The sequence below is a fragment of the Aquila chrysaetos genome, chromosome 4 (assembly GCF_900496995.4).
Source record: "Aquila chrysaetos chrysaetos chromosome 4, bAquChr1.4, whole genome shotgun sequence".
Classification (NCBI taxonomy): Eukaryota; Metazoa; Chordata; class Aves; order Accipitriformes; family Accipitridae; genus Aquila; species Aquila chrysaetos.
The window spans coordinates 37,998,044-38,013,762 of record NC_044007.1 but is presented as its reverse complement, the minus strand read 5'-3'; the positions used below and the strand labels follow the sequence as shown (position 1 = coordinate 38,013,762).

Sequence of the window (15,719 nt, the reverse complement as noted above, 5' to 3'; positions counted from 1 at the left end):
AGTGTCCTAAAACTGATTGGAAATCAATAAGGGAGTTCTCCCAGGTATTTCACAATCTTGGGACTTGACAGGCCTATTTTTAGCACCTCTTTTATATTTATACCCAAAATAAGCAGTTTCATATTAACAACTATCGTCTACCTTATCCCTCAAAACAGATATTTTTATTTAACATTCCCCTGCATTCCATTAAGATATCTGTAAAATATATAAGCTGGGGTTGGTTTTTGGTTTGGTTTGGGGTTTTGTTTTTTTCTTCATTTTAAGTTCTGACATTAGGCGTTTTTCACAGAAACAAAACGCACCAGCTACCATTTGTTCAATTGTCCTTGTACAATATTCTCTTTCTATAAAATCCCACAGACATATTTTATGTTTTCCCTGGTTGTTTGGAGACTTTTTATACGTATGTGATTTTTCTTAAAGGTTTGGTTTGCCTAACAGTAACGTATAGTTTCTTCTGCTATTTACTCACAGAAAGGACATGGTAATAACTGCCAACTACGCACAGAATACTTGGTCTATCCATCTGACTAGCACAGCTAGATTACATATTTTTGGCTTTCAGACACACACAATAGAGTTCTGCCTCCTCTAACACATAAAAATTATCAAGCTTCTTACTCACTTCTGTCTATTTCCTTGATACCTCCCTCCTTCCTCGAAATCTGCAGAGTTGCATTTCCCAAGTCACTTCAGCCTCTGATGCTCCACTGACAGTAGCCGTCTTTCCCAGACAAAAGTATTTTCTCCTGGCAAACCACCAATTTACATATCACACAAGAAAGTTCTCTGGCTTGATGCAGAAAACACGAGACTCCATTCCCCCTGCCTATTCCAGTCACCGATCTACCACTGGCTGTTGTGGAACTGAAGGAGAGTCATGTAGAAGTTTGCTGGTCTTGCTTCCCAGGCTCCTGACAGCATTTGTTTACTTTAAAGTACTAACTAATCAGCAGCTTGATAAAAAGTATCAACACCAATGAAAAACCCCAAACTGACAAGTAGATGCCCCAAAAGAAGACAAGGCTCTCTTATCTAGCTCTTTGTGAGTCCGTAATTTCAGCTAGGAGTTTCACCAAGAACAGCGAAGAGAGACTGACTAGAACCCCACTGGCTGATGCTTCCCTCTCTATAAACATCCATGTGACAATCCTCTCTGATAACTAAACAAGTTAGCATATTTAACAACATATTATCAAAATACTCGCTCAATACCAATTATTCTCTGAAGGACTCCAGAAAAGCTCTGGAATGTACATCTAAAATCAATGGCCAAGCTAATTTTTTTTCAAGTGTATATGAAGAAGATGCACAAGGACAGATACTGTTGTCATCGTGAAAAAAAATGAAACAGTGGTTAACTGGAGACAAGCACCAAGAGAAGAGAGGAAAAGATGAAAAGATGACAATTACAGGAATAATATACTGGAAGACAGTAAAAAAAGATCAACTAGAACAAAAACCCACAAAACAGTAAAGATATCTGATTACAAGAAAAAGATGCACTCTGGTCACAAGGCAACAATGTTTCATTTTAAGCTTCAACATTCTAATTAGTGCCCTAAAATACCAGCAGAAGAGAGGTATTTAAAAGTTGCCCTGCATCACAAAGATGCATTTTAAGTCTTTCAAGATTAGATTTTGCAAGATACTGAAAATCAACGTTAAAACTTTCAAAATATCAAAGGCTTTAACCAAGGACTTACTTCAGGATAAAGTCAAAGTTCCACCCCTGAAAAATACCTTTTTTTTTTCCTTCCAAGACAAAAAGCAAATATTTGATACTCATTCTCCATTAACATTTTTCCAACCCAAATACAATCACATTGTTTTCTACAAAAGTGTTTGTTTCTATGTGCACCCTGCCAACCATCCCCTTTCTCAAGGGAGATTAAAGCTCATCAGCATTGCCATTCTACACAGCCAAGAATTGATTACATTTACAACAATAAAAATTCCCCCTACACACAACTTCTCTTAAATTAGCCCCATAAATTCAACATAAATGGCACTTTACACCTCAAATGCAGAAAACAACCTGGAAAGGAGTTTATGGGGCCAACCAAACTTTACTGTTACCAAGCCAAGTTTTAAATCTTTGCAGAAGTAGATGACATCTTAACCACACAGAAACCCTGCTAGTTAAAGCCCAAGCTTAGCAAAGCAAGCAAGAGGAGGGAAGGGCAGTTGCAACTTTTAGGTTTTGTTTGTTTTCTTTTTAAATATACAACTTGGTTTTACTAGCAAAAAATCTCCATTTATACTGCTTGCTTACTTCAAAATAAGTGTTTCAGAAGAACAGTTACAACCAGAAGATAAATTCTGTATGGACAATGGTGACTTGTGTATTGTGAAAATAAATGCCTATAGGACACACAGACAACAGACAATGGTACAATACCGATCTCTTTGTACTCAGCATAGAAAAGACTCCAAAAATTCTGGACTTTGGCTTCTAAAAAAGCACAACTAATTTGGGTGAAAGATGGAAGGTAGTCTACTGAGAACAGAATTATCCAAAATACAAACAGAAATTTAGCTTGTCCAACACTTCTCCAGTAAAATTAATTCCAGAGGAATAATACAATAATGGTCTTCAAAATGGATTTTTAACTGTTCATGCTAGTTTAGGAAAGTTTTTTTCAATGCACCCTGCATTTGCAACATGTGCATGCATTTCTGTATTGACTGTTAACCTAGCTTACTCTGATAATAGAACACGGTTATTTATATATGAGAAGGACACAAGCAAATGAAACTAGGAAGGGTAACAGAAAAATTTACGCAGGTGAGACTTTCCCAGGCCATTTACAAATCTGTGTAGGTAAAGATATAGATGAATCTTCCCACCTCTGGGGTGAGTTCTACTCCAAACGTAACCTGTTTTCAGAAAAATTAAGATTCAGTGCTTAATTATATCCTGCTCCTTCATCATCCTACGCATGCATGTAATGGCAGCACAAACTGAATGGAGCTGTTACTTTCACATTGCATGAGACCTACATCATCCAGCAGGATCTTTGCATGACAGACTAAACAATCCAAGGAGCACTGAAGAACCTTTTAAAACTAAGTTTCAGCCCTCTTCAGTCAGTACTTCCAAAATTCCAAGCAGCACATGCACGCTTTTCTTTAAAGTACATACTAGGTACATATCCCTATCATTTTACATTATTTGTGCTTTGGAGTTTTACAGAAGAGTTGCTTGACTCCTGATTTGCAGTTGAACCAGCAGCCTTTATACAAGCAGGGAATTCTGGTTTGCTCAGCTTGGTCCTTCTATAAACCACCTTTCCAGGCAGACAAATCCACACCCCAGATTCTGACACAAAGCACTAACAGTTTTTGTTCAGTCTGTTAAGAACTTTACATTCAGTGGAGGATTTCCCCCCCCCCCCCCCCAAGAACTTTTATGGACTATACATAATGCAGTATGTTTACTGTAAAGTTTCCTAGACGGTAATATGGCTGAAAACCAATACAGAAACAGCAGTGCAGGGAACTGACTGCGAAGGCAATCTCTAAATCTAATTCTGCTGTCAGCTTGCTGCCTGATGCTCTCTGCAAGTGGACAACTTTAAACTCACTCCTTACATAGATTAAGAGTAGCTGCTATGCAAGTAAACAACACAAAGTTCTAAATTAGCAGCTGTATTTCATCAGGTGACTAGAGAAAGAAATGTTACATTTTTTACATACAGAGAACATCTTTCAGAAAGGACAATGTTACATGAAAAAAATACATTAAACTTGGAGTCAACTATTCTGTATTAATCCAGACACAACCTGGTGAATCATTAGATACAGGATGTGAGTATAAGGCTTAATTTTGTCCCTGTTGAAAAACCAAAGAACATCTATAATTCAAGTTGCAATATTTAATTCATATTTTGCTTTCTTATCTTCTAATAGCCCTGAAGAGTGGTCATACTAGGACCTCAAGTTAACACCTATTCAGAGGTCAGCCCGCCACAGTAACATATACCAGGAATGTTGTGGGGTTTTTCTCCTTCAGAATTCACAAATCAAAAATAGATGAAGTATAATCTTAATGCAATGCAACAGCACAGGTTTATAAGAAAATACATAGGGATTAAAAATGACAAAGGGATATGCTTAAAGATTCTTAAAATGCTGCTTGTCAACCTCAATCTAAAAAGCAGAGTTTTAATTTGATTGTCTATTGTACAGGAATACCATATTTCTCATCATTGCCTTCTTGCTTCTGAAACACTTCAATAGCAGCTCATCACATACAAACAATGTAAAACAATGTAAATAGTGGATTTAGGGGGGAAAAAAATTTTCAAAAAATGAAACAAAAAAAAGTCTGGATTAGTAACAACTACTAGTTAGAATATCTGATATACTAACAGTAAGCAACATTTTACTACAGTCATGCAGTTCGAAAAAAAAGATCTTAATGGCAGAGTTTTGTATTACATCAGATAATTTCAGTGAAGACTAATCAATTAAATATTCAGACTGAAAAGACCATGATGTTGATTTGAGGATGTGTAATTACTGCCATGATTTTTAAAAGCTACCTTTTATTTAACAACCATTTTTAAAAATCCAATAAAACTTTAAAGCCAGACTTTGCCAGAGTTAACTCCAAATCGAACTTAACTCTAAATTACTATTTTACTAATGTTTTATCATTAATGTTGTTGCTCTCTACAATAAAAAAAATTTCTCAGGAATAAGAAGTGTGCACTCCTTGCATAAGGTGGCAAAGCAGCATCCAGTTGAAGAGTACTCTCCAACAGATTAAGAGCTAGATGGAGAAAGCACAACACGCACCCTATTTCCAATTCTGCTATGAAAATCACAGCTCAGCTTTAACACCCAGTTGCCCCACATGTGAAATAAAGAGGATACTTACTTTTCTCTGAAAAGTTTTTTGTAGTTAGACATGAGCATTACTCTATTAAAGAGTTATACACTGCCACTTTTGAATTAGGAGTCTATCACACACAAAACCAGACAACGGACCATACTGCATTTACAATCACCAACTATATTTCATTGTGCCACAACCTAAAAAATTTTATTTCTGTTAGACTCTATGATAGTTAACATCACGTCTGATATTTTTCCAGTTCATGAAGCCCTCCTATATACATTAGCTAATACACACAATCTTGTAGTTCTTTTTTCCTGCTTCACTGGCTTCTATACTCACACACCGTATCATTTCCCTATTTAAGCCCCAATCGCGCAATCAGATCCACAGGAGAAGGTTTCAATGAACCTCTAGCATGGAAATCACTGGGATGTGTGCTTGGCGGTCTCCTTGCAAAAATCAGTTTACAAGATAAAAGATGCAGACTGTACAGTCTAGAGAGCTTGCTTTATAATCTGTATAACACAATGGAGCCATGCTTGGAGGGATCTGGATGATACCTAAAGCAGATCAAGCTACTGAAATAAAGTACAGCAGAAACGTAAGATTAATACCACTGCCTAATTCTATGGATGACATACAGGCTGGATACAAATTCAGTTTAATAATAAGAAAACATTTCTCTGTTTTATTTCCGAGTTGAAGACGCAGCCTAAAGTCAACAGGAAGGCCAAAGGGTTATCAGTTTCATCCCATCTGCCTAAAAGAAGATTATTATTAATAAATCTAATGAGAAATGTAAGAAAAAACCTCTTTCCAATATTTGAATTATTAAGAAATAAATAGTTGAGCTACTGCCATTTCTCCCCCTCCATTTGTCAGGGTCTTTCACAGACAAAGAAAACAAGAAAAGGAATGTTCTTTTTTTAAAAAAATTGAAAGTATTATAAAAGATGAATAGAATGACAAAAGAACAGTTTGAAATTACTTATATTCATTCTTAAAACAAGCAAGTTTCAGCTTAATATTATCTCTTCAAACAAATCCATTTAAACAGACATTATTACTGTACAAAATCAAGATCATTATCTCCAAAACCAGAAACAATTACACAAGAATGGGAGGGACATAATCCATTTATGTATTATTTAAATAAAGCAGGCCTTTCTCCTGAAGTCTTTCAGTAAATACGTCAGTATTTTGCCACATAGGTTCAAACCCTGCCTGTGCTCAACATGCCAGAATTGTAAAGCCCAAGTTCTCCTTTCACGCTGCCTGTTATTGAATGTGTACGTATGCTTTGTACTACCCAGCCCCGGTACTTCCGTCACGCTTCTAGACGAGGTGGTGTTGACACGGCTGCACTACAAACCTAATAGCCCTCCTCAGCCCGAAGCAAGCAAACATTCCCACATGTTCCGTGGCTGCACCAGCTCTGCCACTCGTGAAGCAAGCCCCCTTCTTCATCAGCTGTTTCCCCGCCACGGCTAAAGCTCCCTCGCATATCTCCGGGAGCAGCCCCTCCCTCTCTAGCCCTCCTCCCTAGAGGACAACGTCCCGACTCCGAAGGGCCACCAACTCCAGACGTGGCCTGGTGTCATTGTCTCTCGCTTTCCGCCACCCCCGCTTCCTCCCCCGTCCCTCCTCCCTTACCGCTGCCTGTCACCTGCTCCCTCCCCGCCAGCCGTCTGTTTCCAGGTCAGCTCGGCTCAGCTCGGCGCCTCCGTCTCTCTGCCTATTCATCCTGCGAGCGGGGAGGAGGAGGAGGAGGAGGAGGACGAGGAGGAGGAGAGCCCGCCGGGCGCCGCAGCGCCCTCACCGCCACTGTCAGCGAGGGGCAGTGCGCGGAGGGGCCGCTCTCGGCGAGGGGCGAAGCTCTCCCCTCAGCCCGGGGGCACGCACGCTGCCAGAGGGCTTCGCAGCAAGACGACGACAGGCCTCGACCTCCCTGAGCACCACCCCGAGTCTCACACAACTAACCAGATCCTCCACCGCTCGATCCCAAAACCTGTGCCACGGCTCAGCCCGCCGCCCCCCCCCCCCCAGCCCTTCCCCCCCCCCCCGGGGCATTTCCCCAGAGAGGCCCCAAAGCGCCTCTTCTCCCCACCCCCCGCCAACACAAACGCACACCATGCAACGGCGAAGGGGGGCCCCGGAGCGCACCCCGACCCCTGGGCCGCCCCGGTGCAGTCCCTGCCGGCCGCCCCTTCCCGCCCCGGGCAGCGCCTCACCTAGGGCCACCTCGCAGGCTTTGCGCAGCTGGGAGTGATGCGCCTTCTTCACCTCCTTGTCGGCCAGGATCTTCTCCAGGGCCCGGGTCAGGAACATGTTTTTCGTCTTCTTCCCTTCATACATGGGCGCGATCGAGCCGGGAGAGGAGGAGGGGTTGGAGGAGGGGGAGGAGGAGGGGTGGGGAGGGGAAGGGAGAGCGGGGCACCGGCCGCTCCCGCCGGGGGAGGGCTGCGAGGGGCCGGGGCAGGCGGCGAGGCCGCGGGGCCGGGCCGAGGCAGGCGCGGGGGAAGGGCTCCCTCAGAGGGAGGGCCGCGGCGTCCCGACACCCGCTCGGAGGCTCCCCCCGAGGGGAGGCTAGGCTGGGCTGGGCCCGGGCGGCGGCGACGGCCAACCCCCGCGGCTGAGGGAGGACGAAGCCTTCTCCTTCCTTCTCCTTCCCCCCCCGCCCCCGCTGCGTCTGTGTGCGCGGACGGCGGCCGCGACGCGCTCAGTCCCCGAGCCGCCCCCGGCCGGCACCCGCCTCCATTAGCAGCGGCAGCGGCGGCGGCAGCAGCGGCGGCGGTGGCGGCGGCTGCAGCAACAACCTGCCCTCGCCATGTTGGAAGGAAGCGACGTCAGGGCCGCGGCCGCACGGCTGCGGAGCGGGAGGAAGCGGCGGCCGTGCCCCGGCCGGGCGGGCGGGCGGAGGGAGGCGGCCGGGCGGGGGGGGGGGTCGGGGCGCTTGCCTTCTGCCCGCCCCACGGGCGCGCTACAGGTGAAGTAGACCCGCGGGAGGCAGCGGGGAGAGAGGTACGGAGATGGCTGCTGTCACCTGGGAGCTGGCTGAGGAGGACGAGGAGGAGGGGCAGGGCTTCCCTTCCGGGCCACCAGCGCTAGGAGGGGGAGGAAGGCTCCCCCGGGAAGCGCCACCTGCCCCTGAGGGGGGGGGCTCCGCCGGGGGCAGGGCAAGAGGCTCCCTCGGAGGGGAGCTGCCCGCCCTTCCTCGGCCGCGGCCGTCCCTTCCCCGGCAGCGGCCTCCCCTGACGAGAAGCCCCCCGGGGTCTGCCTCACGGGGGGGGAAGCGAGCGGAGAGCAGCTCTCCGGCGCCGAGGGAGGAAGAAGCGCGTCAGGGTGCGGTACGCGAGCGGGCTCCCCGCGCCCCTTCCCGGGGAGACGGGGAGCGCGGTGCCCGCTCCGGCGGCGGTCCTTCAGCCCCCTCTCCGCTCCGGCGGCGGTCCCTCAGCCCCCTCTCCGCTCCGGCGGGGCGCGCAGGGCCTGGCCTCCGCCGTGCGGGAGCCGCGCTTCCCGTGAGGAGCGGCCGGCGCGGCGTCTGTAGCCGCCTGCCCTCAGCCTTGCTGCCCGCCGTGTTCTCGCTCGGGAGCCCTTTCCCTATCGCCTTCGTCCTCTGCCTTTAAAATACGGACAACCCGCACTTCTTTCCCGTAGTACATGCACTAGGAGTACAGAGCATCAAAAAAACCCCAAAAGTTTGCATCTCCACTTATAACTAAACAGTGACTTTTGTGTTCTGTTACTTTATTAAATTGTTACAAACTTCTGTAAAATTGTTGGGGTTTTTTGCTTGCGTTCTTTGGCCTTTTTCCCTCCCGGAGTGCTAAGGGGTAACTTCTTCATGCTTGGTTCGGGGCCAAGAAAAGCTCTGGTCGACTCTGGCTAACTGGGAGGCAGCAAAAACATAACAGGGCAAGTTTTTGCACTCAGAGGTGGTACACCAGTATTTAAAAGTAGAATATGGCACTAATTGAAGCCAAGTCTGTTCTAGAAAATTTTTACCTTAAACAAAAAATATTAATTAAAAATTAATCTGGAAATGAGAGGACTTGTAGCTTTCAGGCAGAGCGGGACAAGGCTATAGCATCAGCGTGCAGAAAGCAGAGATGGTTGTGGAAACCAGGGGCCGTCTCTGACCTCAGAGGACAGAGAGCCAGCACATGGGAAGGAGGTTATCCCCAGCTAACTCTTCCTGTCTGTTCTGTATTCCTCTGGTCCTGTTGCATCAGCCAGGACAACAGCCTTCCAAAGAAAATCCTGATCCCTTCCTCATGGAGAATTTGAGAGAGCCTGCCTAGGCTATCATGCCACCGTGCTAAGGCCTCACAAGCAGTCTTGCATTCTTCACTGAATAGTTTATTTGAGCACCTCTGTTTCTTTTTCTACAATGGAGCAGTTGTAGCTGCATTAGTAAAGGTACAGTGATCCCAGTCCCCCTAATGAAGAGGCAGCTAATGCTGCCCAGTATTGCTTTAACCCAAATGAAAAATGATTTGTGCCAAAATTACTTGTTGCTTTATAGGTATCGATACTTGGACTTTTTAAGGAATACCCTGGCATGGGGAATTCCGCTAAAGCTGTAGGTGAATGCCAGGCCTGACTGTTAGAGCAAAACACATATTTTGCTGAAATGACTTCATCTGCACCAGGGGCTTTTTCTAGTCACTGTCAGTTAGAACCCTCAGGCTGTTTTATTATGCAACTGATAAACAATACTGAAAATATTAAGAGGGTAGACCTGATTTTAGCTTTATAACGGCTTTGAGAGAGGGGTAGAAGTCACGTCACTAAGCACATTGATTCCTGAAAAAAAATAGGCAAGTGTTTTTTAATTACCATATCCAGGTTGGGTTGGTTTATTCAAAAGACTGCGTCTTCAGCAGCACAATTACTAAGCATAATTGAATTATTTCTAGTCATTTATTTACGGAAAAACCTTTTCTCAGGTTTTTGTATCCACAGGTGCAAGTTCAGATTCTGATGGCAAAATGACTTCGGTCTTTCAAAGCTGCCCACTAGTGACCACATGGCAAGGGTAATAATTTCCACAGAGTTCTTGCTGGTAGTTTTGCAGAAACCACCTGAGTCCAGATTTCCTTAGCCAAGTCAGAGCTTGCAAATGTTATTTAGCAAATGGAGTTTGCTATTGATTTTCACAGTCCATTTGGCAGAAATAGACTTGCAATTGCAATATCATGAAGACAATGGGTATCTGTATGTAAAGAGCACTGAGGGCTGCAGTTACCTGTTTTGTTCATATGAATGTCTATTTTCATATGCTGTACACAAGATGATTTTACATGTAAAATATGTTTTAGTTGAACATATGGAATTGCTCCTGAAACATCAAGCTACTGAAGGAAAAGACCTGTCAAAAAGACGCTTAGTTCCATGTCTTTCATTCCTGCTCTAATATGAATAGATTAAACTTCTTGTTTTGTTTTATTTTGTTTTTTTCATGTGGTTTGAATCTTCAGTTTCTGTTCTCAGGTTCAAACAACTGCTGCTCACTTCACTCAATTTATGGCTTGGCATAGCTGGTACTCTACATCTACATGCTAGTCACAAGGCACCCCCTGCCTAAACCTGGCAACAGTGTAGAGCCTGTATGTTATTGAAGGACTGCTTCTGAAATTGCACAGGAAGATTGTTGTAAATCATCTGTCCAGCAGGCTGACATCCAGTTTCCTTCCAAGAGCTGAACCAATAAGGATGGAAATCACAGGGGAACTGTGATACAAGCATTGGAGATAAAAAGATAGTCCAGTGCCCTCCTTTAGGGCCAAGATACGAATGGTTGTCAGCTTGTGTGCTGGGTCCCAGGGCTTTGAATAGAGCCAGTTGTTATGACAGCTTTATTTAGTAGGGAAGCCATGTATTAAAATAATGTTTGGTCAATTATGAAGAATTTTAGGGACTTTGAGGAAGCATTTTTAGGGCAGATTTTGTTACAGAGACTACAGACCATAAGGAACACGTTTAGCTCTTTGCTTATTACTTTAAAAGCTAAGGTTTTATCTCTGTTGAAAGGAGAGTAAGAAAACTCACAAGAAAGGTTGAAGATTTAGAATATTTCTGTCTTACATGGGTTCCTAACTAAAGATAGAATCATAGAATCATGGAATCATTTAGATTGGAAAAGATCCTTAAAATCACTGAGTCCAACTGTAAACCTAACACTGCCAAGTCCACCACTAAACCATGTCCCTAACCACCACATCTACATGTCTTTTAAATGCCTTCAGGGATGGTGACTCAACCACTTCCCTTGGCAGCCTGTTCCAGTGCTTGACAAACATTTTGGTGAAGAAATGTTTCAAATATCCAATCTAAACATCCCCTGGTGCAACTTGAGGCTGTTTACTCTCGTCCTATCACTTGTTACTTGGGAAAAGAGACCAACACCCACCTCGCTACAGCCTCCTTTCAGGTAGTTGTAGAGAGTGATAAGGTCTCCCCTCAGCCTCCTTTTCTCCAGGCTAAACAACCCCAGTTCCCTCAGCTGCTCCTCATAGGACTTGTTCTCTAGACCCTTCACCAGCTTTGTTGCTCTTCTTTGGACACGCTCCAGCACCTCAATGTCTTTCCTGTAGTGAGGGGCCCAAAACAGAACACAGTATTCGAGGTGCGGCCTCACCAGTGCCAAGTACAGGGGAACAATCACTTCCCTAGTCCTGCTGGCCACACTATTTCTGATAGGAGCCAGGATGCTGTTGGCCTTCTTGGCCACCTGGGCACACTGCCAGCTCGTATTCAGCCAGCTGTGGACCAATAACCCCTAGGTCCTTTTCTGCCAGGCAGCTTTCCAGACACTCTTCTCCAAGTCTGTAGCATTGCATGGGGTTGTTGTGACCCAAGTACAGGACCTGGCACTTAGTCTTGTTGAACCTCGTACAAGTGGCCTCAGCCATCGATCCAGCCTGTCCAGATCCCTCTGTAGAGCCTTCCTACCCTCAAGCAGATCAATGCTCCTGCCCAGCTTGGTGTCATCTGCAAACTTACTGAGGGTGCACTTGATCTCCTCGTCCAGATCATTCATAAAGATATTAAACAGAACTGGCCCCAATACTGAGCCCTGGGGAACAGATGGTGCCATACAACAGCAGTGTCTTGCAAAGAATTCCAAAATGCTTGTTAGATACAGTGATTCCAATGCCTGTATTGTTTTGGTTTCAGCATGCAGATTTCTGCTTTACTGCTAATTGGTGTCAGTCAGTGGCTGACCCAAGGACTGTAATCCTCGTAGCTGCAGAGATCCCTATTTGGTTGCTGGTGAAGTCCTGAAGATGTGGAAAAGGACTGATAATTGTTTTTTCCGCTCACACCGCTAAGTCTGCAGGCAACATGTATGAAATATTATAGTTGTGCTATCTAACCTAAGAAATGTTTCCTGACAAACCTAAAAGAAACATGTTGGTATACATGTGCTAAAGCACAAAAGCATCACTGCTTTGTTGGAGCCTTTATGTTTAAACATAAAACAGCACAAGAAAAAAAATGTATTTGAGAAACACCCCCAAAATTACTGTCTTGTACTTTTTTATTTACAACTTAATTGGAGTATTCCAACAGCCATTTATATTGTTTCGTATATTTAAAATGTTTACAGACAGTATTAGTAATGTGCTTAGTAAAAAACTCTACAGACCTTTCTGTGTGAGAGGGAAAAATTAGCACCTGCTTCTGATGTTTTTGTGTACAACAATTGTATGTAGTCCTTGTTTGAAAATGCTGAAAAACTAGGACTTTTAAGCCTTTCCTTGTGATGGACAGTAAAAGCTGATAGTAAAAGTGCAGTTTCATGCTTGGAACAAGCTGATGATCTATGGCTGTACTGCCTCCCAAAGGGAACTCTTTCACCTGTATGAGCTCTTATCCCCTTTCTTGTGTTGGTGGAGTTGTGCAACTGTGCAGTGAGTCAGTGCAGCTCAGTGGTCCAGCCAAAAATCAGCCTTACAAGGAAGTTAGTTTTCATTGGGATCAGTGAATTGATCAGACTTACCTGCATATTCATAATTCTTACACAAGAAAGGGAGTGGGGAAGTGTGGTCAGGGGTGATGAGAAGGCCCGGTCTACTGCGCATGGTGGCACTGTCTTAAAGCATCTTGACGAGCTTTGAAACAGCACAGTAATAGACTGTGATCACTTTAAGCTAGAATAAGACAGAACTGCCACTAAAAAAAGCAATCCTTCCTGCTCCTACCTATATGTTTCTTGCTTTCTTGGTCAACATAAGCATTTGCATTGTCATGTTGTGAATTATGTGCTGGATTATATTCAGAATTTAATTAGGTTGAAATTAACCTGACAAGAAACAGAGTATTTTTAAGCCAGATAAATTCCATATCCTGATTCATCAGGCAACTTCACAGATGTTTGTGTTAGCTCAAGGGAGGGGATAACACAAGGACAGGAACAAGAAAATGGGCAAGAAGAAGGCAGGCTAGTGTTTTTCGGCAACAATACCAGCTTATGCCAACTTAAAGTATTGTTTAAACTACTGCTTTTAACATAATTTTTCTTCAGTATTTCCATTGTGCAAGAGACCACTCAGCCCTGTCTCTGTATGTGACCCCATATATTGACGTGTCAATAGCTAGGACCAGTGTGTTAGTGGCAGTGTATATGATCCTTTAATTGTGGTGGCTCACTTGTTGGCACCTTCTTTAGCTGCAGTATATTACTTTGCATTTGCTCCCGTTCTGTTTTCATGTACCAGATGCAGATAATCACTGCGTGATGGATCAGGGTCCAGATGGGTCCAGCAGATGGGAACCTGGAACAAGAGAGAAGCTATGATTCTGTTCTGCAACTGCAAGCACCTTGGTGGAGAAGTTTCCAAGTCTTTTACTGAATGCATAAGATTTAACAGGTCTGCTGGTGGTGCTTGGTCATGTAATACTGAGGTAGAAAAAAGGCATTTCTTTCTATCCCTTTGTGGAGTCCTAGGCCTGCCACCCTTGTAAAAATAAGTGAAGCATAATTCAAAATATCCACTGTATCCATTATGCAAAGGACTGCAATCTGTCAACCAAACTGCAAGAGATACAGTCAGTATAAATGTACTTTAATATTTTTATGAGGTTTTTTTTTTTTTTAAGATAAATTCAGGAGCTGAAATTAAGAGTTCATAGTTTGTTCGTAGAGTGAGTATTCTAAGAGGTTAAAACAGGCTGCAGTATATCCACTGCTGCACTGAAAGAACAAAAAGCAAATGTTTATATAGCACAGGGAATATTAACCAATAGGTAATTCCTAGGTTGCTTCCAAACATTTGTACAAATGCGTATGACACCCTGGAGTGACCAATAACGAAATAAACATCTATCACTATGAGGAGGCTCTTGCAAGGTGACAAATTTATGCCTTAAAGCTAAAAAGTAGAGGCTCTTGTTGTATTGAAATACATTCTCGATACTACAGTTAAGCGAGGATACATACTCCTAGTAAAGCATATTTGTCAATTTGTGACAGCTGCAGGAAAAATGACAGATAGCAGTGAAGAAAAAACCCCCACCTCTTGTGGTTGATGGAATAAAGTTTTGAATTGTGGCTGGAAACTGTGGAGGATATAAAACGTTCCTGGCTGTAGCTTGCATTTATGTGCTGGAAGCTCATACAGCTGCATTTGCTGGAATGTGATCCCTTTTTGCTAGGAATTTTTCTGTGGGAATACATTTTCTTCTAGCCTACCTATAGGAGTTTTCAACTTCTTTTTTCAGCATTTTGCTCCTGCTAATAGGTGAATAATTCAGTTCCCAGCTTCCATGGCACCTCAGCATACCATTCCCTGTATCATGAATGAAGAAGGAATACAAATATCCATCTTAAAGACAGAAGGAAATATATTTTTTAAAAATTGGTTATATGGGGTTGGTTTTTTTTTTTAAGTTTCTTTAGTAGTTTTTTGAACTTCAGGACCTGCTTATGGATGTATCAGCCATAACTGTCTGAGAAGGTGATTTTCTGAGATACCCTGTTTGAGAAAAGACAGAGTGTTTCTTTTGAGGCTCGTCATAGAAATGAATAGCAAGCATATCTTCACCCTCAACCAGGAACCTACTATACAGTTATTGTTGTATGTGAGGCTGTGCAAATGCAAAGGAAAATCCAAGCCAGTGTAGTGACTCCTTCATAACGGCAAGTATTTCTGCCTCTGAATACCAAGGATACAAAGTTCTGGCAATTTCCCGAGAGCCTTGCACTGCGAAAGAAGGTGTGTGGAGGATGTATGGCAAAGGTAGCAATAAGATCCACTGATTTATTGCTTCTCCTAGCCAACTCCAGCAGATAAAATTGCTGTTACTGGATTTAAAGGAGAAACTATTGAACGGGGGGAGCCACAACATGACTGCCCTCTTTCTTGGGAGGTGCTGTCTGTACTGTTACGGCTTTCCTAGATTACTCTGTGGGTGTGAGCCTGGTTAATTAGCTGTCTCTCCAAACACCTGTAATAAGAAGGACTACCATAGTGTGTGGTTATTACGAATTCTTAATTAAGGCCAAAATGGGAATATTCTGACTTGTAACAACTTAGAAAAGTAACAAATTTACTGAAGATGATGAGTCTCCTACCTTTAAATCATAGCTTCAGACTCCTGCAGGTCTTTGTAACTGATGTGACATGATCAGCATAATGCATGCTGAGTTGTCTTACAGATTAGGCATTAAATAGCCTAGATATTGGGAGCATGAAGCATTAGTTTTAACCTAATTTTTACATGCTGAATGACTCTCTTGCCCTTGATCTGAGGTGAATTCAGCATATCGCTTTCGAACTTGTGCATTTTCAAAGGTTTATGCAGATCTCTTTCAATAAGCTGATAATAACAAAAGAAGGGTTGAAAATGAAAAGGAACTGAGAAA

The 15,719-nt window shown here is 43.7% G+C and overlaps 2 protein-coding genes across 2 annotated transcripts in view; one reads left to right on the top strand and one right to left on the bottom strand.

Moving 5' to 3' along the window:
* Positions 1–7,227, bottom strand: part of ARFGEF1 (ADP ribosylation factor guanine nucleotide exchange factor 1) — a 102,162-nt gene extending 94,935 nt beyond the window's left edge. The window contains exon 1 of the mRNA XM_030011845.2: positions 7,081–7,227. Within this exon, the coding sequence (XP_029867705.1) occupies positions 7,081–7,204 (124 nt within the window). The 5' untranslated portion in view covers positions 7,205–7,227. The remainder of the gene's footprint in view (positions 1–7,080) is intronic.
* A 323-nt stretch (positions 7,228–7,550) lies between these two features.
* On the top strand, positions 7,551–8,531 carry LOC115340351 (basic proline-rich protein-like). The gene is made up of 2 exons (XM_030011865.2): positions 7,551–8,266; positions 8,298–8,531. Exons 1-2 carry the CDS (start codon positions 7,879–7,881, stop codon positions 8,369–8,371), a joined length of 462 nt encoding a protein of 153 aa, XP_029867725.1. The 5' UTR covers positions 7,551–7,878; the 3' UTR covers positions 8,372–8,531.
* The last annotated feature ends 7,188 nt before the right edge of the window (positions 8,532–15,719 follow it).